Here is a 25,872-nt window from a genome sequence, read left to right as displayed (position 1 = left end):
AATTTTATTTTTTAGTTGTAGTTGAACACAACACTTTTTATTTTATTTATTTTATTTTTTTCTGTGGTGCTGAGAATCGAACCCAGGGACTTGCATGTGCTAGGCAAGCACTGTACCTCTGAGCCACAACCCCAGCCCAACACAACATCTTTATTTTATTCTTATGTGGTGCTGAGGATTGAACCCAGCACCCTGCACATGCCAGGCAAGCGTGTTACCACTTGAGCTACATCCCCAGCCCTAAAGCAGGTTTTTATAGGCATGTTCATATAGAGGTAATACAAACCTCATATGCTTCTGCCCAACGAGCAGAACTACAAGCTCTCATTTGTGCTTTAAGTCATTTTGCAAATGAGCCGTTTAATATTTATTCTGACAGCTTATATGCAGTAGGGATTAAGAAAAATATTGAAACTTCAATTACTGGATATACATAATCACAAGAGTTATTCAATTTGTTTCATACCCTACAAAGGATGGTACAAATGTGAAAGCACCCATGTTTTATAGGTCATATATGGGCCCACACTAATCTTCCAGGGCCCCTAACATGAAGTAATGAGAAGATTGATAAATTGGTTGCTGTTTGTCAGCAAATATCTTTGTATGACTGTGCACAAGCTTCGCATTCTTTACATCATCAAAATGCTTCTAGCTTACATAAAAAACTTAATATAACCAGAGAACAAGCTCATCAAATTGTACGTCACTACCCCCAGTGTGTTATACACACTCCATCTTTACCATCTGGGGTAAATCCCCATGGATCAAACCAAATCAATTATGGCATATGGATGTAACTCACATTCATTAATTTGGTAAACAATATTATGTACATATAATTGTAGATACTTACTCTAGATTTAGCTTTGCTACAGCCCATGCAAAAGAAAATATTCAACATGTTATTTCTCATTGTTTAGCTGCCTTTGCAGTATAAGGATGTCCTTTACAGATTAAAACTGATAAGGCACCGGCTTATGTAAGCTCTTCCTTTCAACAATTTTGCCAAGAGTTTATACTGACCATAAAACAGGTATTCCTTACAACCCTCAAAGTCAAGCCATTGTAGAACAAGCTCATTTATCTATTAAGCTACGATTACAAAAACTAAAAGGGGGAGATAGGACTATGACTCCCCAAAATAATCTCAATCATGCTGTTTGTTTTAAATTTTCCATATTGTGACTCAGAAGGTCACACTGCAACTAAGCGACATGTCTTCTACAGCAACAGGCCCTTTAGGCTGAGTTTGGTGGAAGGACTTACAGACTGGACAATGGAAAGGACCATATCCAGTGACTACGTGGGGTAGAGGTCATGCTTGTATTTTTCCAGAAGGTGCTTTTCATCCTATTCGGGTACCTAAATGCGCCATCTGGCATGGAAGACATAGAACCAAGATTCAAACGACTGAAGATTGACCCAAAGAAGCCTTCCCTCAAAAAGAAGAAACCTTGAAAGAAGAGAAGAGTGATGACCCCAAGAAACTGAACGAGGAAGCTTATCTCATGGAAGGACCTGAAGAAATTGACAATTGCAGGCTACATAAATGATTCAACAGCAAGGAAAAGTTAATCTCCAATGATGATGCTTGCTGCTATAATAGCTCTGTTGAGCTGTCAGGTAAAAGAGAATCAGGGAGAAACTTATTGGACTATATTTTCCAGATCCACCTCTAGTACACCCAGCAGTGTGGTCTGGAGAATCCATCCCAGTATTTACTAATGACTCATACATGATGGGAGGATTTACAGACACTCATATTACTCCCAATCATGTGACTGGATTTAATTATTCTGGCTACAGTGCCTAATTACCTTTGTGTTGGTCCCACGATAAACATGCTGACTGTCTAAAAGTGTCATTTGAGGAAAAGACAGCAGTTCGGAGACCTAGACCAATTAATAGTACTGTTAATGGAGACTCAAAACCTTATATCAGATCAGTTATTAAAATGGGACTTTCTCATAACAAACCAGTCATCTCAGCAGAACATCCACGAATACCTCTTGTCCTAACCATTCTGTGATAGAAAATGGCACCTTTCCTAAGCGATGGATTGTATAAATACTTTTCCAGTACAACATAAGGTGTCTAGAAATAGTGGGTATATTTTGGACTAGTCTATTAAAATTGACAAAAGGCAGTTGCACAAGAGTAATGTCATGAATCCTGGAGGATTTGTTAGCAACATCTTGACCTTCTGCGAAGGTGGCATTCAGAAAGATGTTTGGCACTTAACTGCTGCCTCAGAATGCTTACATTTTACTGACAAACCTATACCAGACTCTGTAGGCAAGAACTGTAAGGAAGGTTCTTGCTATAGCTTATGAGCCTGAGTTCAATCTCCTTACGTTTTAATTACTGGAAATGTAAAAGTTAAATGGAAAGATGATAGCTATCTTGTAACATGTAGTAAATGTAATTTAACTAACTGTAGCACCAGATATAATAAAGTAAAAGTAACACTGTTACTCCATCAGCCCTCTTTTGTCTTATTACCAACTAATATTTCAGAACCATGGTACACTGATACTGGTTTTCAAGTCTTAAAACAAATACATGCCCAGCTAGCGAGACCTAAACGTGCTCTTGGACTCAATAGTGGGAATTGTTGCCTTGGTTTCTTTTATTGCTTCAACAGTAACAGCTTCAGTGGCCATATCTCAAAATATTCAACATGCAAATTTTCTTAATAATTTGGCTCAGAATACTTCCAATGCTCTTCATAATCAAATAAATATTGATGAAAGGATTGAGACTAAGCTAAATGCCTTAGAGGATACTGTCATAAATATTGGTAATTAACTTTCTGCTTTGAAATTCAAGGAAAGACTTAAAAGTTGTGCTAGCTATAAGTATGTGTGTATTACTGCTGCCAAATACAATGCTTCCCAATGGGATTGGGAGAAGATTAAAAACCATTTGTTGGGTATTTGGCAAAATAATAACAACAGCTTAGATCTTTTGGAGCTCCATCATCATATTCACGTTATACAAAAAAGTAAGATTGATTTTTCGGATCCTACTTCTTTAGCTGATCAAATACTGAGAGAATTGAATGGCTTTAACCTGGAAACATTCTTAAGCATTCTGCATGGTATATTCTTGTATTATTCTCTCTTGTATTGTAATTATAGGATGGTGAGCCTTCAAAACAAGGATTCAAGGACTCAAAAAAGTGACCAATCACCTACTTTTTCAAAGAAAAAAGGGGGAATATGTGGGAAGATGTCTCATTGAATGATTCACATTCTCCTTCCCGTGGGTGGAGAGGCTCTGTCCATCTACTTTCTTAGTGATCTGGACACTGTCCCCATCTTGGAGGTAGAGGATGTGCCTTCAGGTGTAGGTGTGCCGTCCTGCAGCCCCTTGGGTCAAATTACACTCATCTGTCCTTGTGACCCTGCCCCTCCTGACCTTTTTTAGATGGAACTTTCTAAGAATGAGGGTCCCCCCAATAAAAGCTCACTTCCGAACGTGTCCTCTCTCTCTTGGCAGCCTCTTGTGACTTTCCTCGCTCTCCCATTTGGGGAGCTTGAGGTCGAGAGTGGAGGAGCCGTCCTGAAGCTTGATTTAAAGGTAAAGTGTGTGTCTGTGTTTTATTTGGTGTCCCAGGAAATTCACATGAGCAACCTTAAGTTCAGCTGCCCATGCAGGTTGCGGGCGGCAAGCAGGAATACTGCTTCTCTATGAGTCAGGTGAAAGAGGGATTTCACTAAAACTCAATAATAGATAGAGTGTCTTGAAGACTCACAAATCTGGATACATTAAACAAAGAAGAGAGAATACACTGGAGCCAACCTGGTTGCGACAGCAGCGCTGGATCAGCACAGAGGGAGTGAGAATGCCAGAAACACAATGGACAGATTTAGTACGGAAAATCCTGAGATCAGAAAAGTAGTCTGTCCTTGGCTGATCCAGAGGCTGCATCATCCACTGGTGCATGAAAAGCACCCTGTGTTTCCAACAGGCCCTGGAGAGCTGAGGCAGGCACCATCTTGCAGCTGCTGCCACAGGACTAATTGAGGCAAGACAGCTAACTACAGGGTCCTAACAAGTACCTGTTGCATGACCTAGGCTGCACTTATCAGAACAAGAGCGCAACAGGCACAAAGAATATTTTATCCAGAGAGATTCAAGTCAGAAAAGCAAAGGGGATCCCGGCCTGCTTCCCATTTTGAGTCTGGTGGCTCTAGAACCAGCTGAAGCAGATGGGAAATTCAAATGGATGGATGTGAACATGCTCTGGAACTATGCCTGGGAAGCCTGGAATGGCTGTTCTTAGGCAGCAGAGAGGGTAAAAGATTTGCTCCTCTACTCCACAAGCAGAATCCTGGGGAAACTCCTGGGATCCAGATTCCCAGCAGACATCAGCAACTGCAGCCCTTAGAAGTGTGCTGATCTAATCTCTCAAGATCAATCACCACCCAACAAACCCACCCCCCCAGGCCTGATTAGACCTTAGCCCCACCTAAGGGAATCCACTCACAGAACTCTGCAGCAGCTCTGCCTTGGGAGTGCATCGCCTGGTCTGTGCAGACAAAACTCCAGCTGACAGTACTTCCCACCCCATCCTACCTCATACTGGTGAGAAGGGAAGCTGAGAATTTTTAACTTCAACTGGCCACTTGGCTAGCAACACAAAAATAGGAAGGGTTTAACAACCCTTGGCCCTTAATTCTCGTGCTTAGTAGACAGCTCAAGAAGGAGGAAAGAAAGACAGTTGGACACAGTGAACATATATGCTCATTGACTATGCTGAAAAAATTCCTTAATTTTTCATTATGAATCTTTTTCCCTTTTGTGTATGTGTGTGTGTTTTGTGCTGATTTGATTCATGGACATGTACACTATACATATTTGTTTCTTTTTCTCTCATTTGTAGCATTTTTTAAATGTAGTTATTTTTCCTTGCTTTGTCTTTTGAAGATTGAGGGTTTTGATTAGTATATTTTGGTACTGTTTTATATTGATTTTAATTTGTCTGTTTCTCTCGTTTCTCTTTTCTTCTGCTAACAGCCAAATTCTATTGTTTTCTCTTTCACTCTTCACTTCATTTTTTACTTCTATTTTTTCCTCCTTCTCCTTTAAGAACCATCATACCTACACCTCTTTTGCATTTTCTCTGTTCACTTTTTGAAACTGTAAACTCTTTTCTAACTTTCCATCATATTTTCTTTTCTCTTAATTAACTGTATTCTTATCATCTTTTAGAACTAATTGGTTTATATACCATCTGCCCCAACCATTAATATTGTTGCAATTATTACTGCTGTGGATGCCAAACTTGACACCTACTGTTTGATTTAATGCCAGATATAATACATGGTTACTTATTGTTTTTATTAATGGCAACTGCTGACCCTACCATTTCTGAGTTTTGTGTGTGTGTTTGTGTGTGTATGTGTATGTGTGTCTGTGTCAATTAACATTGTAGATGTCATAGCAGGAACCAAGTATTTAATTTAATTCTGTATATTATTTGCATTGGTTGTTGCTATTATTTGTTTTCCCCTAATCTGTGAGGTACTGGAAACCTGCAGGGACACTACAAAATCACAGGGTAGAAACTCGGCTGCTGGCAGAATAGAATAGACAATATGATTGATGTACGTACATTCCATGTATGTATTATATATCAAAATGCATTCTACTGTCATGTATGACTAAAAAATAAATAAATAAATAAAAATTAAAAAAAAAGAAACTCTGCTGCTGCACTAAACTCAACCCAAAGACAGTGCCTTGCTCCACACACAAATTAATGACATTCAATCTTCAGCAATACTTTAATACAAAGAACAGAAGAGACAAAAACGTAACTTACAAATGAGCCCCAAGTGTAAACAGCTTAGGGTGGGCTCTCAGGTCCCACCTATGGATATCCATTGCTATGACAGAAAAAGAGTGAAATAACACAAAGGCTGTGGACACCATACCTATGAGGAGATCTCAATCCAGATCACCCTAGGACACTTTAGCAATTGAAAACTGTGCCCTAAAAAATAAAGCAGAAGAAACCACTTCAAGACCAATACCTCTGAAAACATGAAAAAACAGGCAAAAATATCTCCTCCCAAAATCCACGATCCCTCAACAAAGGAATCCACTGAGAGTGAGGTAGACAAAAACCCAGAGAAAGATTATAAAAAACTGATGAACAAAGAACATCTAAGGAAGAAATTAAGAGAGTGATTACAGGAGATGAAAGACTTTTAATAAATAGAAAAAGTGAAAGAAACCAAGCAGAATTCCTAGAAATTAAAGACAAGATCAATCAAATGACAAACTCACTTGAAAGTATTCATAACAGACTAGATGATATAAAAAAAAAGAACCTCTGCCCTTGAAGACAGAACTTCAGGCACTGAAGACAGGCTAGATGATCCTGAATACACAGAAAGCAGCAAAGGAGAAAAAATTATAGAGCATGACCAGAATACAAGAGTCTGGGATAACTTTAAAAGAACTAACCTGAGAATCACTGGGATAGAAAAGAACATGGAAATACAAACTAAAGGCATAAAGAACATTTTCAAGGAGATAGTTACAGAAAACAGAAATGAGATAGATATCTACATACAAGGCTTACAGGACCCCAAAGTGACCTACCCAATGAGAAGCTTACTGAGCCATATCATAATAAAAATGCCTAACATAGAAAACAAGGAAAGAATATTAAAGGCCCCAAGGGAAAAACAATAGATCACATTTAGAGGCAAATCAACAAGACTCACTTCTGATTTCTCTACTTAGATCCTAATATTAAGGAGAGCCTGGAATGAGATATTCCAAATCCTACATGAAAACAACTGTCATCCAGGGTTAGTATACCCAGCAAAACTCAGTTTCAAATTCAAGGGGGAAATTTTAAAAAAACATTCCACAACAAAAATAAACTAAAAGAATTCATGAACACCAAACCATCACTACAAAGAATACTCAAAGATAAATTTCACACAGAGGAATGAAAAAACAATCCCCAAAGCCCACAAACAAGGGAAGATCAACAGAATAATGATCCATTAAGAAGTAAGACAGGATAAAAAATATAGCAAAAAAAAAAAGGCAGGAAAGCACAAACACATATCCATACTAACACTGAATGTCAGTAGCCTCAACTCCCCAATAAAAGACACAGATTAGCAGAATGGATCAAAAAACAAAATTCAGCTATATATGCTATTTATAAGAGACCCAACTGAGACACCTACATGCAGAAGGTAAAAGAATGGCAAAAAATATTCCAGGCATCTGGTCCAATAAATCAAGCAGGAATACCTATTCTCATATCTGAAAAAGTAGATTTCAAGCAAAAATTAATTAGAAGAAGCATGGCATGGTGGCACATGCCTGTAATCCCAGAGACTTGGAAGACTGAGGCAGGAGGATTGCAAGTTCAAAGCCTGCCTCAGCATCTTAGTGAGGCCCTAAGCAACTTAGCAAGACCCTGTCTCAAGACAAAATACTAAAAAAAAAAAGTTATGGATATGGCTCAGTGGTTAAGGACCCCTAGATTCAATTCCCAGTACCAAAAAAAATATATTTTTTTAAATATTTATTGTTTAGTTTTCGGCGGACACAACATCTTTGTTTGTATGTGGTGCTGAGGATCGAACCCGGGCCGCACGCATGCTAGGCGAGCGCGCTACCGCTTGAGCCACATCCCCAGCCCCCCAAAAAAATATTAATCAGAAGAGACAAAGGACATTACATCCTAGTAAAGGGAACAATCCAACAAGAAGACATTACCAGAGTAAACATTTACTCCCCAAATGTCAATGCACCCAGATACATGGAAAATATACTCCATGATATTAAATTCCACATAGACCCCCAAAACAATAATACTGGGGATTTAAAAATACTCTTATTATCAATAGACAGGCCATCAAAACAAAAAGTCAGCAAAGATATCTTCAACCTAAATAGCACTATGAATCAAATGGACCTAATGGACATCTACAGAATATTCCACCATGAAACAGCTGAATTTACCTTCTCAGCTCTGCGTGGAACTTTTTCCAAAACAGATCGTATTCTAAGCCACAAATCAAATCTTAGCAAATATAAAAAAATGATATACCCATGTATCCTATCAGATCATAATAGAATGAAACTGAAAATCAACAGCAAGAAAAATAAAAACCACGTTGTTAAACTCATGGAAATTGAACAATACTCTCTTAAATGAAGAGTGTACCAAAGAAGAAATGATAATAGAAATCAAGAAATTCTTAGAAATAAATGACAACAAAGGCACAACATATCAAAATTTCTGTGACAATGTGAAAGCAGTTCTAAGAGGCAAATTTATAGCAATGAATGTCTACATTAAAAAATCAGAGAGACCCCAAATAAATAAGCTTATGCCCCAGCTTAGAAAAAGAAGAGCAAACTAACCCCAAACCAGTAGAAGACAGGTAAAAATTAAGATCATCAGAAAAAATATCAATGAAATTGAGAATAACCAAAAAAATACACAGGATCAATGTAATGAAGAGTTAGTTCTTTGAAATGATAAAATTGGCAAAACCTTAACCAAATTAACCAAAAGAAAAGTTAAGAAGCAAATCAAGATGAGAGATGAAAAAGGAGGTATTTGAGAACCCTTTGAAATCCAGAGGGTTATCAGATCCTATTTTGAAAATTTACACTTCAATAAACTGGAAAATCTGGAAGACATGGACATATTTTTAGACACATATGACCTGCCAGGAAGATACATAAATGCTAGATAAAATAATATCAAGTAATGAGATTGAAATAGCAATTAGAAGCCTTCCAAAAGGATCTGATAGCCTGGATCTGATAGTTTCTCAGCTGAGTTTTACCAGATCTTTATAGAAGAACTAACATGTCTTTCTCAAATTATTTCAGGAAAACGAAAGAGAGGGAACATTCCCAAATACGTTTTATCAAGGTAGGATAACTCTGTTACCAAAACCAGACAAAGACACATCAAGAAAAAAAACTACAGATCAATATCCCTGATGAATATAGATACAAAAACCCTAAATAAAATATTAGCATAAAGAAACTAATACACCATGATGACGTGGGTTTCATTCCAGGAATGCAAAGTTGATTCAACATAGGCAAACAGTAATGTGATTCATCAAACAGAATTAAGAACAAAAATTGCATGATCATCTCTATAGATGCAGAAAAGGCCTGTGATATGAATGGATCCAATACCCATTGTGTTAAAAATGCTGGAGAAGCTAGAGATCAGAGGAACTTACCTCAACATTGTAAAGGCCATTTATGACAAACCCAAAGCCAATATCATACTAAATGGAGAAAAACTAAAAGCATTTCTACTAGATTCAGGAGTAAGGCAGGGCTGTACACTCTTACCACTCCTATTCAATACAGTCCTTAAATATTAGCCAGAGCAATCAGGCAAGAAAAGGAAAATTAATGAGATTCAAATAGGAAAAGAAGAAATCAAACTCTCTTGTGTGCTAATGATATGATCCTATATGTAGAAGATCCAAAAAAAAAAAAATCCAAGAGAAAACTTCTAGAGCTTACAAATGAATTTAGCAAAGTAACAAGAGAGAAGATCAACACCCATAAATCAATAGCTTTTCTATACTCCAACAATGATTCAGTCAAGGAAGAAATCAGGAAAACTATCCAATTCACAGTTATCTCAAAAAAAAAAAAAAACTCGAGAATTAGTCTAACCGAGGAGGTAAAAGAGCTCTGTAATCAACATTACAGAACACCAAAGAAAAAAATTGAAAATGACCTTAGAAAATGGAAAGACATCCCATGTTCTTGGATAGGCAGAATTAGTATTATCAAAATGGCCATACTACCAAAAGCAATACACAGATTCAATGCAATTTCTGACAAAATACATTCTTTGTTCAGAATTAGAAAAAAACAATTCTTAAATTTGTTTGGAAGAATAAGAGACCCAGAATGGCCAAAGCAATACTAAGCAAGAAAAGTGAAGCAGGAAGCATCACAATACTTGATCTGAAATTGTACTACAGAACTGTAGTACAAATCTTTAGCCATCTGATATTTGACAAAGGTACCAAAAACATATCTTGGAGAAAAGATAGCCTTTTAACAAAAGGTGCTGGGATAACTGGATAGCTAAACATAGGAAAATGAAGTTAAACCTCTTTCACCCTGCACAAAACTCAAATTGAAATGGGTCAAAGACTTGGGAATTATACCAGAAATCTTACAACTGCTAGAATAAAACACAGGGTCAACATGCCATCATATCAGTGGTGGCACAGACTTCTTAAGACCCCCAAAAGCACAAGAAGTAAAATCAACAATCAATAAGTGGAATAGCCTTAAACTAAAAACCTTCTGCACAGCTAAGGAAACAAGAGCATGAAGAGAGAGCCTATAGAATGGGAGAAAATCTTGGCCAGCTACTCCTCTGATAGGGGATTAATATACAGAATATACAAAGAACTAAAAAACCTTAGCACCAAAAAAGCAAATAACCCAATCAATAAATGGACAAAAGAACTAAACAGAAATCAATAAACACATGAAAATATGTCAACATGTCTAGCAATCAGGGAAATGCAAATCAAAACTACATTAAGATTCCATCTCACTCCAGTCAGAATGGCAAGGATCAAAAATACAAACAACAATAAATACTGGCTACGTGGTGAGAGAAAGGAACACTTGCCCATTGTTGGTGGGACTACAGACTAATGCAAACACTCTGCAAAGCAGTTTGGAGATCCCTCCAAAACCTAGGGATGGAACCACCATAGGACCCAGCTATTCCCCTTCTGGGTATTCTCCCAAAAAGATCTAAAATTGACATACTACAGTGACACAGCCACATCAACGTTTATAGCAGCACAATTCACAACAGCTAAATTTGTGACGCTCATCAATAGAGCAATGGAATAAGAAATTGTGTGTGTGTGCACGTGCATGTATACACACACACACATAATGGAGTTCTACCCAGCTGTTAAAAAGAATGAATTTTTTTGAGCTTGGCTAATTTCATTTAACAGTCTCCATGGAGTTCTACTTAGCTGTTAAAAAGAATGAAATTTTCTGAGCTTGGCTAATTTCATTTAGCAGTCTCCATTTCCACCCATTTTCCATTGGGTGGAAATGGAGACTGCTAAATGAAATTAGCCAAGCTCAGAAACTCAAAGGTTGATGTTTTCTCTCATATGTGGAAGTTAGAATAAAATTTTAAAAGGGGGAGGAAATAATAAGATTACAGAAAGAACCAATTAAATACAAATTAATAGACAAGCAAAAGGAATCTAGTAGAGCAGAGGAAGAAGCAGGGAAGGATGGGAAGGAAAACAGGGGCTAATGAATTGAAATCAATTTTCATGCATGTATGAGTTTGTCAGGATGAATTCAACTACTATGTATAGTCATAAAGCTCTAATTAACAAAAGAAAAAAATGTCCATGATCAAGTTGGTTTCATCCCAGCAATGAAAGGTTGGTCTCTCATATGCAAATCAATATGTGTAATTAATCATCTAAATAGAATTAAGGACAAAAATCACATGATGCTCTCAAAGAAAATTTAACACGTGTATATGTTAAAGAACAACTGATGAGACCATGGATAGAAGAAATCTACCTCGTTTTCACAAAGCCTATATAAGGAAAACCTAAAGCCAACAGAACACTGAATGGAGAATAACTGAAAGCATTTCCTATAAAATCAGGAACAAGACAAGGATGTCCACTCTCACCATCCTATGCAACATTGTCCTTGAAACTTCAGCCAGAGCAATCAGGCAAGAGAAAGAAATTAAAGGGATACAAATAGGAAAAGAAGAAGTCAAATTACCTCTGTTAGCTGATGACATGATCCTATATTTGGAAGACCCAAAAATCTCCACCAGAAGACATTTAGAGCTGATCAATTCAGCAAAGGAGCACAATACAATATCAGCATACAAAAATCAGGGGAGCAGGAGGGAGGAGGAGGGAGGAGGGAGGTAGAGGAAGGAAGTGCTGAGGACTGAATTAGAGCAAATTATATTCCATGTGTTTTGATTATGTATCCCAATGTTTTATATAACTAAAAATAATCTGAACAAAAATTAATAAAAATATTTACTTTAAAACAGAGAGCATAAGTTAAAAATTAATGGCTTTTCTATAATCCAATAATGAACCTACTGAGACAGACCAAGAAAACAATTCCATCAGCAGTAGTCACAAAAAATAAAATACCTAGGAATAACCTAACTAAAGAGGTGAAAGACCTCTACAATAAAAATATGGAACACTGGGCTGGGGATGTAGCTTAAGTGGTAGGGTGCTCGCCTGGCATGCGCAGGGCGCTGGGTTCGATCCTCAGAACCACATAAAAATAAAATAAAGATGTTGTGTCCACTGAAAACTAAAAAATAAATATTCAAAAATTCTCTCTCTCTCTCTCTCTCTCTCTCTCTCTCTCTCTCTCAAAAAAAAATATGGAACACTGAAGAAAGAAACTGAGTAAAACTTTAGAAGATGGAAAGACTTGAGTGTTCATGAATAGGCAGAAGTAATATTGTTAAAGTGGCCATATTACTGAAAGCATTCTACAGATTCAGTGCAATTCCCTTCAAAATATAATGACTTTCTTCACAGAACTAGGGGTGAAAAGTCATAAAATTCCTTTAGAAGAATAAAAGACTCAGAGTAGCCAAAGCAATTCTGAGCAATAAGAGCCAGGCTAGAGGCATCAAATATCTGACTTCAAATTATACTAAAGAGCTATAGTAAAAAAAAAAAAAACAGCATGGTACTGGCATAAAACAGACACACAGAACAACAGAATAGAAGACACAGACAAACCCACACAGGTACCATCATGTGACCCTTCACAAAGGTGCCTAAAACAGATTGGAGACTTTTCTCAAATGGTGCTGATAAAACTGGTCATACATATGTAGAAGAATGAGAATGGATCCCTATTGCTCACCCTGCACAGAAGTCAACTCAAAATGGATCACAGACCTAGGAATCAGACCCCAAACCATGCAATTCCTAGAAGAGAACATAAGATCAACACACCTGTATAGGTGGATGCAGGCTTGGACTTCCTCAACAGGACTCCTAAAGCTAGAAGGAATACCCAGGATTAATAAATGGGATGGCATCAAATTCAAAAGCTTTTGCACAGCAAAGGCAACTAGAGCATGAAGAGAGAATCTACAGAATAGGAGAAACCTTGGCTGACTCCTCTTCTGACAGAGAGTTAATATCTAGAATATATAAAGAACTCAAAAAACCTCACAAGAGAAAAACAGCCCAATCAATGAGTGGGAAAATGAATTAAACAGACACTTCTCCAAAGAAGAAATACAAAAGGCCAATAAACACATGAAAAAATGCTCAACATCTCCAGCAAATAGGGACATGCAAATCAAAACTACACTGAGACTTCCTCTCACCCCAGTCAGAAGGGCAGTCATCAAGAATACAAACAACAATAAGTGATAGTGTGGTGAAAAGTACAACTACTATGGAAATCAGTACAGAGGTCTTTAAAAAGTCTAGGAATGAAAGCACCACACAACGCAGCTATATCGCTCCTTGATATTTGTTCTGAAGCATTAAAGTCAGCATACTATAGTGATACATGCAAGCCTGTGTTTATAGCAGCACAATTCACACAACAGCCAAACTATGGAACCAGCCTAGGTGTCCACCAATGAATGAATGATGAATGTGGTATATATATACACACAAGGGAGATGTATTCAGCCATAAAGAAAAATTTTGCAGGAAAATGGATGGAACTTGAGAGCATTATGCAAAATAAGCCCTATCTGTTTTCTCTCATTTGTGGAAGATAGATAGAAAAAAGAAAAAAAATATGAGAAAGGATCTAATAAAAATCGAAGGTTGAGCAGGAGAGTAGGAAAAAATGGATCAGCAGAGAGTGAGAAGAGTAAAGGAGTGTTCTGGGGAATGCAACTGATGAAATCCCTACATTTTATGCATGTACAAATATGTGAAAATAAATTGCACTACTATGTGTAACTATAATGCACTGTTTAAAAATGAATAATATGATAAAACACTAATTGGTTTAGGGCCAATGTCCCGGTGGTGGCTTTTCAAAGATCACACTTTGGTATCAAGTTTACAAACTCTGCCTCACCCTAGATACTGAAGATTTTCTCTCTGAACGTTTTAGAGTTTAGCCTTTTACACTGAAGCCCATGTTCATTTGGGGTTACGTTTAGTGTAAGATTTTAGGTCAAGGTGCCTTTAACCTACAGGTGATAAGGCCACTATTCCCCTACCAATGAATTCTGCACCTTTGTCAAAAATCTGTTGAGAATATTTGTTTTTGTTTTTTTTTAAGAGAGAGTGAGAGACAGACAGAGAGACAGAGAGAAGAGAGAATTTTTTAATATTTATTTTTTACTTCTTGGTGGACACAACATCTTTGTATGTGGTGCTGAGGATCGAACCCGGGCCGCACGCATGCCAGGCGAGCGCACTACCACTTGAGCCACATCTCCAGCCCCGTTGAGCATATTTGTATGGGGCTGTTTCTGGGTTCTCTCTTCTGTTCCATTCACCTATGTGTCCTTCCAAAGTATGGTGTGGGTGGAGGCTCAGTCTCTGACAATCAAATTTTCCCATATAGTGATTTTTGCTTTTGGTCTTACAAAGCCCCTGAAATCAACAAATATCCTGAAGGGAGAATGCACTCCCAGATCTCACCAACCTCTCACACAGGATTCTGTGTCCTAGTGTCCATCGGGTTCACTTAGGTAAGGGTAACCCCTAAACAAGCATGGGGACAGATGTCAAACAGAGCTGTCACAGTTCCCAAGATGACAGCAGGAAGTGAGAAAGAACTGAAGATCAGAGGAACCATCCGGAGCCAAGCGACCTGCCACTGAGGCAGAAGGGAAAGTCAGACTTCTCAGGAAAATGACAAAAGCCATACACCTCTGTCCTCCCCATCAGGCCCATACCAAGAGGTCTCCTGCAGAAATGTGTAAACTGCTTCACTGGTGTACTTGCAAGAGCCATGAAGCTACTGGTTAAAAGACCCAGCACAGGAACTGGGGTTGTGACTCAGTGGTAGAGTGCTCGCCTCACATATGTGAGGTACTGGGTTTAATCCTCAGCTCCACTTAAAAATAAATAAAGATAGTTTTAAAAAGCAACAATGCATTGCTATGTCTACTTGTGTTAATAATGCATGAGTCAAAATAAAACTCATCAAAAAAAAAAAAAAAAAAGACCCAGCACAGGGGAAGGTGGATGGGAAAGGTAGATGGATCCAAAGGAGGATGCAGTCCACTGTTGCTCTAGTTTAGAATGTAGGTGGCTCCCAAAGGTCCATGTGTTAAGGGCTTGTTCCCCACCATGGTGCAATGGAAAAGCTGGGGAATCTTTCAGCAGTCGGGCCTACTGGGAGTGCTTCAGGTCACAGAGGGCATGCCCTTTAAGGGGTGATGGGGCCCCAGGCCTCTCCTTCTCCTGGGTTTTTGTTTTTTGTTTTATTGTTGTGGTGGTGGTGGGGGGGGGGGATGGTAAGTTTTATGTTGTGTGTGTGTGTGTGTATGTTTGTGTGCGCATACACACAATGAACTTCCCGGCAATGATGTGAGCAGTTTTGGTCCTCCACCTGCTCCATGAGGCTCAGCCCCAGGCTCAACCAGTCATGGACTGAAACCTATAAACCTGTGAACCCAAACAAACCTGCGTCCTTATGATTATGTGAGGTATAGGCTACAATGACAGGAAGTTGACTCAAACCAGGTCAAGCGCTGTAGAAGGCCACCATGCCTGCGCAGACTACTGGTCCCTGCTTCACTCCACCCTTACAAATGTCATTCAGGTTTCTCCCTTTGCCAGCTCTAATGCAGCCACACCGGGATGCAGATCCTCAGAAAGCATCAGCCAGTCTCACTTGCAACAATAGTTGAGAAATGACAACACATAACCCATCAAGGTCCCCACCAGTGGCCCACCACGGTGACAAAGCCAGATTCTCAGCCTCCTGCTGTCCCAACTCAGCACATCACCACAGCGTGAGGGCACTTGGTCCAGTGAAGAAGGGGCAGTCTGGAGGTCTTTACACCCAGCTCGGGAAACAGAAAGGCACCTGAAGCTGCAGAAACAAACTCAGGTCGGGGAAGACAGCAACCAGAGGAAGGGTCCTGAACAGGGCCCAGACAAGACCTCCAGCTGTCTGTCACAATCCCACAAACTGCCTGCCTCTGGGTCCCTGAGCCTCTGGCCACATGGGTCTTCACAGTAACGCCCTGGGGAGACGCACACCTGCCTCACAGCACTAGAGGCCTGCAAGGAAGAAGCAAGAACACTTTGGGGGGCCAGCTTTGCCCTGACACCATCTGTGTGTGACAGTGTTACCGGCATGGCCCTGAGGGGTCGAAGCACATCTGCTGCTCGAACGTGGACAGCTGGACAACCACCCCCGCCCCGCCCCACACCCGGCACATGACCAGAATTCAAATGACGATCAACCAGGCTACACTGAAGTATCTACATACATGAGCAGGGAGACCCAAGCGAGAGACCTGTAGGTCCAGCAACATTCCTACCGTTGAAGACACGGCAGGTGTGGACTCTGCTCCCCCTCCCCTCAGCTGACTGCACAAGCTGGTGCACAGTGCCCTACGTGAGGCATGGCAGGACCTGGGAATAAGTCCTCAGGGCGGGGAGATACCAGGAGAAGGAAGTAGGTCAGGGTGCAGAAAGAAAACCATACAGACTCCACTCCCAAAACCGCTCAAGCTAGACGATGGACCACAGGTGTGAAAAGAGCACAGGGACACTTACGTGCAGCTACGGTCATACAGCGTCTATGGTCGTATAAGCACGTCCTGAGCCTCGGGCAATCAAACGTGTTTTCAGCCACACATTCATGGCACTGCACGTTGAAGGTCCCTGAGGGAGGGAAAGCAGGCATTGGGCTTCTGCCCCAACGTATCCTTCCACCCATTACCATCTCGTCTTCCCCATGCAGTAGCTGGCCCTGCCCTCTCTCCCAAAGACTTGCCTGAGCCTGCACAGCTTGGTCTCAGTGCAGTCCCAGTCTGGCCAAGACCTGCTCCCAGGAGGGAAGCCAGGCCAACCTAGGAGCTTTCCCTCTTCTCAGGAAGACATGCGGGGACCATGAGCTCTGCAGAGGGGCCCACCTCTCCAAGGAAGTCTGGACGCTCCCCTAAGAAGCCAGCATGTTCCTGGATTTCCTTGGACACTGCTGTCCTCTCTTGCTGTCCCTAATGGGCAAGGGTCACCTCCAAGCTCCCCCTCAGGTCTCCTGGTCAGCTGCTCTTTGAGGGAAGCCATCCTTCCTCCTTTCTCTCCCCTGCACACAAACACAGCCCAATTGACCCTCAATTCTTCCCAACAACACCGACAATGCACACCACAGCTGGCTCAGATGGCCAAATTCCTGCCACGTCCTCCTGGGACCCCGGGCAACTCTAGGAGAATCCATATGCCCTCCATGTCTCAGAAAAGATGATACTTACAAGCAGCTGGAACGGCTTTGGTCACGTTGGTAAAATTGGATTCCACAAGTGGGAGCCCCACAAAGAGGAGCAGGAACAAGGGGAGCATCATATAGGGCAGAAGCTTGGACCTGAAAGTGAAGAGACCCACAGCCAGTCAGCGAGAAGCCGGCTCCCTGCTCCACTTCACGCCCCCAGCATCAACCACCACAGGAGTCTCCCGCCTTCCTCACAGGCCCTCCTCCCCACAGAACTGGAACCTATCAGAAGAATCAAATGGATATTCCTAAACCAAGAAAAGCAAAATATTTGAAATTTAAAAATTCACCTGGACGCCATTAACAGCCAACTGGACTCGGCAAGAGGAAACAACAAACGTGATCAGGCCTACGGAAAATGTCCACACGCTACCCAGAAAGAGAAAAAGGCCAAAGTGCATAGCAGCTGAAAGAGGAGCTGCATCCATGTGAGTCAGCTGTGCGGCCCACCCGCAACTGGATCTGCACAAGGAGAAGACACACATGGAGGGAGCAAGCGTTTGAAGGACCACTGGTACCGAAATGTCCCAATAGCAGTGAAAAGCATCACCCCACAAACTTAAAAAGGGCCAGCGGATCCACAGCCGAGGAAGTCCAAGGAAACCCAATCTCAGACACATCACACACAAACCACCGAAAACTACCGGAAAACGTGAGGGGCCGCGGGAGAAAAGGAAAGGCGGCGTCTCAAACAGCAATAATGAGATCTGACTCCTTTACCAGGACCCCCAAAGACAGCCAGAGCCCAAAGCGGAGGAGGCTTCAGAATGGAGAGGAGTGGCTGGGGCCAGCTTCCAGGCCCAAAGGATTACAGAGGTCAAAAGGCAGGATGGTGGCAGCAGAAAGCGACTGTGGAACCCTGAGTCCACTTTCTGACTTCAGCTACAGGAAGCCAGAAGTTGCTCACCAAAGGAGAACTAGGACTTCCTCCTGCTTGGAATTGAAGGGGACACTTCAAATAATAGGTGGCCCCAGATCATGCCCAGCGGAAGGCATGCTGCTGTGCCCAGGCTGCTGGTGAAGGCAGGAGAGACTCAGAGCTGGCCTCAGCAGCCTCAAGGGCCCAGAGGGGAGAGCAGGCTCAGAGGCATGCTTGTGGACGAGGGCAGGTGGGGAACCTGGGCCAGTTTCCCCTTGAACAGTCATCAGTGGACCCAAATAGTGAGCCAGGAAGGGGAAGGGGGAAGATCAGGGGCCACTGAGAAGTCCAGGCTTTTGGAGATGCAGGATGATTCGGGCCACAGGAGAGGAGGCCGAGGTCAGGAGCAGAAGGTCCTGTGGGTAGGGCTCCAGGAGGAGGGGCCTTTGGCCACTAAGGGAAGGGACTAAAGGACAAAGGGGTGAGACTAAGAGAGCAGGGGTGAGAGGGAGAAGCATGAGAAAGTGGGCTCAATCCTGAAGGAGGGTCTCGGGACTAAAGTGTCTCTGAGGTGACACATGGGGACACTGAGAGCATCTGCTCAAAGGGGTCTAGGGGACCACAGGTCTACAGGACTAGAGTGTGGACCCCTGTGTGGGTCCAGGGCCCTGGGTATGTCGGGGTTTCTGAGAGGAGGGTCGGAAGGAACCAGAAGAGCCTGGATGGGGTCCGGGAGAGGACAGGAGGGGAGGTCCTACAGGAGACAGGACGCGACCTTGGGAGCGGACAGTGTTGGCAGCAGAATTCTGGGGACCACGACAGGGGTTCTTGAAGGCCAGGGACTGGGGTAGGGGGTCTGATGAGGGGAGTGGGGGAGAAGGGTCCATGGGTCAAGGGGTGCTACGAGGCAGGAGGGTCCAGGTGAGGTGTCATGAGGGGGCACGTCTGCAGAGGAAGGGTCCGGGAAGAGGGTGTGGAGGCGCAGAGGGCGAGGACCGAGGAGTCCCGTGGGGGAGTCTGCTGGGAAGAGGGGCCCCAGAGAGGAGGGATGTCATGAGGGGGAAGGGCTCCCTGGCGCGGGGGTGGGCGAAGGGCCCGGGGAGGAGGGTGCCCAGAGGGCAGCGTGTGGGGAAGAGTTTCCCGCCCCGAGAGCCGGAGGAGGGTCCGAGGGGGCAGGGTCGGGACGAGGGTCGGGAGCACCGCGGTCCGGGGCTGCAGGCCCAGCCGGCTCAGCCCTCGTGAGGGCCGCGGGCCTGTCGCTCCGCGCCTGGCACCCTCCAGTCAGAAGGCGCGCTGCCCTTCTGGAACATTCCACGGGGCTAACTGTCCCTGCCGAAGCCGTCTACCCCCTGGAAGCGGCAGCAGACGCCGGGCCCACCTCTGGAACCTTCCAGGAGGAAGCCTCCGCCCCGCCCAGGAACTTTACTGTGCACGCCGCCCAACTTCTGGAACCTTCCTGCCCTAAGCGGGCCCCTGCTCGGCTCTTCCGGCTGGAAACCACACCGGGTCAGGAACCTTCCGCCCGGGAGTCGGCCACCTCTTCAGGAACCTTGCCTCAGAAGCCTGGGCTGCCTTGGGAACCTTGGCGCAGGCAGCTGTGCCCCTCGGGGAGCTTCCTACCGGAAGTCGCAGCCCCCTAACCTCTCCGGGCGTGGCCTGGAACGTGTTGGTTCCGGGATCCTCCTCAGCCTTCCCGCGGGGTCACTTCTCAGGCTTCTCTCCTGGTGTTCCTGGCTGTACACTGGGTGGAACGTTCTGGAAGGCCAGGCTGGGCTATGCCTTCTTCGATATCCTCCTCAGGGCTCCCTGGCTTCTCCTCCTCACCTGCAGATGCTCTCTTGAGATTATTGGTCCCCAAAAAGGGACTCTACTCCAGCCACCCTCCCCGGATGCGGGAGCCTTGACCTGGCACCTCTGGCTCAGTGTCCTGACCCAGGACCCGGCCTTCTCCACGTGGGGAAAAATTCAGTATTGAGCTGGTGGAATTCAGTATTTAGCTTCAACTGGGACATGGTTGGCATGTGAGTATGGCACTGGAGGGGAAGTCCAAGTAGCTGGCAGGAGTATGGGCAGACGGGTGGGAGGGAGGGTCTGGCCGCCAGAGACTGACTGCAGGCTCAGGGGCTCCACCCTGGGCCCCGGCCATGGGAGCAAGGCAGGTGGGTGATAAAGGTATGGTTCTTAAATAACCCAACAGTGAAGTAGCCAACCAGTGAGTGCCTGTTAAGGACCTTCTTAATTGCTGTTCTGCTGCGGTCAGCTCCTACCTATGGGCAGTAATCTTGCACCTGTGCATCAGGGATGAAGGCGGACCAGATGGCCTGTTCCACATGCCTGCTTTGGTTTTCATTGCTTCTGCACATGGAAGTAAAAATTCTTGCCCTGATGACAGAGCTGATTGGTCTCTGAGTAATTATTTTGGCTTGTGGAGTGTGGAGGAGTTCAGGACCCCTGTTATTGCCCACATCCAGGACCCCTGACTTCTCAACCCAAAGACCCTTCTCCAGGGTCAAGGAATTCTTGGTGGAGACCTTGAGGCCTTCTCTCACAGCCCCTGCTCCTCAGTCACTGAGTGCCCCCCCACACACACACAAGGAATAGCCCTGGTCAGGTAGGCAAAGCCTGAAGCAGCCCCAACCCCCCACCCGTCTCTCTTCCTTAAGCAGCAGTGAGTTGTGAGTGGACACTGCTTCCCCAGATCCCACTCATGGGCATGTTAGAGGACGAGACCTGCCTCAGTTTCCCTTGAGTTCCTGGGATTTTGTCTGAGCCTCATGCAGAGAGGTGGGAGAGCTGGCTTGTGGAGTTTTCTGTCAAAGGAGTGGCCTGCCCCCAACCTCCCCCTTTCTCTGCCTTGGCTGAGCTCCCTGACCTCACCCCACACACCTGTCCTTTCCTGGCCACTGACTTATAATCAACCAATAAGGAGAAAAGTTTATTTTGGCAAAAAAAAAAAAAACTAATAAAGTAATTGATCCACAAGTGGGATTATTGCTGTGGTTAACCTGATCATGTGGTTCAGAAGCATTAGAAACTGATTTGTGGGAGAAGTTTGGAAAATTTGGAAATGCAGGATAGAGGAGACTTAGAATGTTGTAATCAGAGCTTAGTGAGTGATTTTTGTGGGAACTCAGAAGACCAGAATGCCTGTGGACAGTAAAGACTGGGCTCAGGCAGCATCAGAGGGAAGGAAGAACTCTCATGGAAATTGGACTAGTGGATGTTTGTGTTACATTCTGGCAAATAAATTTTCTATGTTTTGCCCAGGTCCTGAGACTTTTTAGGAAATTGAATTTAAAGGTGATGCACTAAATAACCTGGTGAAGGAAATTTTAAGGCAGCACAACATTAAGGCAGTCGCATGGACATTGAAACTTTTAGCCAAGTTAACTGTGATAATCTGGAGCAGAAATCAGAGGGGAGAGATTTGAAACACTTGCAAGGGCCAGAAAAATGCATATAAAATGGAGCCAATGGAGGTTGTTGAAAAGATTGCAGCCATTAAAAGATGCTAAGTACTTTATAGAGAGAAAATAGGAAAGATGGTTTGAGGGCATGTTTGGAATTGGCAAGTCCACACCCATCTCAGTCTCAAGGGTGTAAAGATAAATTTTTGAGAAAAGACCATGGGGCACCGTGCTTTCACAGGTTGTTTCACCATGCATGACCACCCCGGCTCTCAGAGGCTGCTGCAGCTGTGGTCTCTGGAGTCTTGGATACTGCCCATGATTGTGGCAGACCTTGGCATCAACCAGGTAGTGCTGGCTTTTCGGGAATGCAGAATGCTGGAGTCAGGGAGTCATGGAGGCTTCCATGTAGATTTCAAAGGTGGCTTTGAAGGCTAAGCAAAGTGTAGCAGGTCAGAATCCCTGTAGAAATTCCCTGAAAGGGCAGTCAGTGCATGAAGATGTGGGGAGGAAGCCAAAACTTCAGGGGAGACCTGCAAGACATGACAGTGACTGGAATGCCTGCAGAGGAAATCTGCCAAAATCAAGTAGAGACACGCCAAGAGAGAGGCTGGTGGACTGCAGCCAGCCAGGTCTTAGAGGCACAGCTACAAAGCCCTTTGGAGAGAACATGGTGCCATGTGCCCCAGAGGTTGCACATGGAGCTGCAGGGTTTGTTTGCCCAGCTCAATTTTGGTCTTGTTTTGGTCCTCTTCTTTCTATGCTCTTATTTCTCCCTTTTAGAACAGAAATGTGTTCTCTATGCCTTTATAGATTAGATATATGTAACTTGTTTTTGATGTTTATGGAGGATCATAGGCAAGAGTTTGCTTTGAGTCTCAGATAAGATTTGAACTTCTGGGTAATGCCAGACTGTTAAGACTGTGGGGCCTCTTGAAACTGGCCTATATGTATTTTGCATTGTGATATGGGCATGAGATTTTGGGGGCCTTGGGAAAATATTATAGTTTGGATATGAGGTGTCCCCAAAAGCTCATGTGTGAGACAATGCAAAAATGTTCAGAAGTGAAATGATTAAATTATAAGACTATAACCTGATCAGTGGATTAATCCACTGAATCAACTGGGTGGTAACAATATACAGGTATGGTGTGGCTGGAGGAAGTAGGTCACTGGGTACATGACTTTGGGGTTTATATTTTTTCCATGACAGACACAACACTCCCTCCCTCTCTCTTTCTCCCTCCCTCCCTCCTTCCCTTCTCTCCTTTTCTCCTCTCCTTCTCTTATTCCTGGCTAGCATGTCCTGAGCTTCCTTCCTGCACCAGGCCTTCTACCCTGATGTTCTGCCTCACCTCATGCCCAGAGCACCAGAGCCAGCCACCCATGGACAAAGCCTCTGAAACCATAAGCTAAAATAAACTTTTCTCTTTGTAAATTGTTCTTATTGGGCATTTTGGTCATAGCAACAACAAAAATGATTGATGCACTAGTCAAACCTGCAGTTGGAATTTCAAGGAAAATCTTAGTATGTGCCCACAGACATTTTAAATCTCAGCATTTCCCCCCATTCTTTTCTGTCATAGCCTCAACTACCTAAGAATGTTTTGTTGGTAAGGAAAAAAGGCTTTGGTCTGGACTGTTGAGTACAGCCAGGCTGTCCCATTAAAGTGCACACTAGGAATTTCATATCTGCTGTTTAAGGCTTGGCACTTTAGAGGGTCATTTTGTGGTACAAGGAGATATGCCATCATATGAGTCTTAAATAAGCCATTTGGGACTTAAATAGCAGTTTGGAACTTGAATAGCCATTTGCTATTTGTAATCATCAACAAAGTGAAATTCTGAGGACAAAATTTTCCTGGGAATTATATTGACTCATTTTATTTGTTTGTGTTTGAATTTGGAAAAAGATGACAACATGGCCTGTATATCAAAAAATCCGTGCAGATTTAATGCAATTGTTTTATGTTTGCTGATTTGACAATTAACAAGCTGAAACTGATAGATGTGTTATTAGATTTACCTACTAAGATAGGAAATCCCATTTCGGAAGAACATATCCCATTCCTAGGTTAGAAGGAAGGAGGAGCAGGTCATCTTGGAAGTGCACACAGGACCTGTTTACTCCCACCTTGATCTAGCCCATCATCCCTTAGGGTTTGGGGGATTTTTTTAAGTTCATTTTATTTATCTGAAACATCTCTCAAGGACAGTCCTTGCTTTGATTCATCAAATAAACCTCTATCAGAGTCTATCTGTGCTTGCTTTATTTTGAGCTCATGCTTCCCCTCACCCCTCTGGTGAATTCACTTTTTAATTCCACATGCTTAAATTATATATTGTTTTGTGTAATTAAAGGCTTTTAATTTTCCCTTATCTATCTGAGCTTTTTCTATCTCTGGTTTAAAAAGAAAAAAAGTTTTTCAAAGTTTGCTGGTCTGAGTCCCTAAGATGTTAATTTTCTACCTGATCTCAACTTAGAATGAAAATTTAAGATTTAAAGATTGCTTAAGCCTATATCACATAACAGTATGGCTATTTTTATTTTTTAATTTTAATTGATTTATTATAATCATACAGAACAATGCAGTTCGTTGTTACATATTTGTACATGCATACAATTTAACAACGTAGTTTGGTCAGTCACCTTCCTCATTCCCCCTCCCTCTTCCCCAGGTCCCCTTCCTCTAATCTCCTGGTCTCCCTTTGATTTTCATAGATCCTTCCTGCTTCTCCTTTTTTTTTTCCTCTCTAGTTTCTCTCATATGTGGATATGACTTTCTGAGTTTGACTTAGTTCACATAACAATGCTTTCTAGTTCCATCCATTTTCCTGCAAAAGACACAATTTTTCCATTATGGCCTGAATAAAACTCGAATGTGTACATATACCACATTTTCTCTATCCATTTATCTATGGCAATCTGGCTTTTAAAACTGATAAATGATAAATCTAAGTGTTGAAATTTTCTCATGTGCACATTTATATTTATATACTTATGGAGCTTGCTTGCATGGTACCAAATTAGCTCATAGATAAGTTTCACATAACAGAAAACTTTTTAAGTTAGTTCAAATGCCTTTTGATTCACATGACTTTAGTAAATCTCTGACAAATAAAGTTAATTTGAACTTGTTGAAATAAGGATATCTTTTAAAATCATAGGACTTTTTTTCTGGCCTGTGAACCAATTGGGATATTGATCTCTAGAGACATTTAAGATATGACATTCACTGCTTTCTATGTGCATGAGTGATCTATAAAGATAGCTACTAAAGTACTAAGTACGGTAGAAAAACATAATTTGTTTTGCTATAAAAGCTCATTAATAAAGGCTTTTCCAAACAGAATAAATGGTTACCGAATGTTGACTGAAAGCCAAAAGTACAATAAAAATGGAAGGGCTTACCTTTTCCTTTGTAACAATTAAGCCCATGATTCTTGGATTAATTGCATTCTTGAATATGTAGCATAAATCCATTTTGTTGTTTACAAAGAAATCTTAATTCAGAACTAGAAATCTTAGACTTTTCACACTTCAAATATGTTATGAGGCTGGGGTTGTGGCTCAGCGGTAGAATGCTCGCCTAGCATGTAGAAGGCACTGGGTTCAATCTTCACCACATAAAAATAAATAAGTAAAATAAAGGCATTTTGTCCAACTAAATGAAAAAAAAAATAAAAATAAATAAAATAAAGTTTAAAAATGTTATATTTTGATGTGTGTAATTCTTAACATCTATATTCAATATTTATGGTTTGTCTAAAACATCAATTGTTCAACCAAGTGAGCCTATGCACTAAAAATATCAAGACTGAGTTTGAACTAAATTCTAAAGATCCATAATTATTATTTAAGTCACATTCTCAATATTCTTAAATGTAAGTAATTTAATTTAATTTGGTATTTATTCCCTTGTTCTAGGCCAGAGACTAGCCAAAGAAAATAGCAGATGGTTGAAAATGCTAATGTTTCAAGTGGAAGTTTCTTGGCATCTTTATTTTTAAAATATTTATTTATTTATTTTAGTTATGGGTGGACACAATATCTTTATTTTATTTTTTATGTGGTGCTAAGGATCTTGGCAT

General features: G+C 42.1%; 1 protein-coding gene across 1 annotated transcript in view; it reads right to left on the bottom strand.

Moving 5' to 3' along the window:
* Gml (glycosylphosphatidylinositol anchored molecule like) overlaps nucleotides 1-25,872 on the bottom strand; it is a 43,614-nt gene that overhangs the window by 6,702 nt on the left and 11,040 nt on the right. The window contains exons 2-3 of the mRNA XM_046449141.2: nucleotides 17,498-17,607; nucleotides 16,800-16,907 (exon numbers count right to left, since the gene is read on the bottom strand). Of these exons, the coding sequence (XP_046305097.1) occupies nucleotides 16,800-16,907; nucleotides 17,498-17,588 (199 nt within the window). The 5' untranslated portion in view covers nucleotides 17,589-17,607. The remainder of the gene's footprint in view (nucleotides 1-16,799; nucleotides 16,908-17,497; nucleotides 17,608-25,872) is intronic.

Source organism: Marmota monax, unplaced genomic scaffold (assembly GCF_021218885.2).
Source record: "Marmota monax isolate L192 unplaced genomic scaffold, Marmota_monax_Labrador192_F-V1.1 WCK01_AAM20220418_F8-fsc00073, whole genome shotgun sequence".
Classification (NCBI taxonomy): domain Eukaryota; kingdom Metazoa; phylum Chordata; class Mammalia; order Rodentia; family Sciuridae; genus Marmota; species Marmota monax.
Note: the sequence above shows the minus strand (reverse complement) of the source record. Positions and strands in the feature narration are given on the sequence as shown.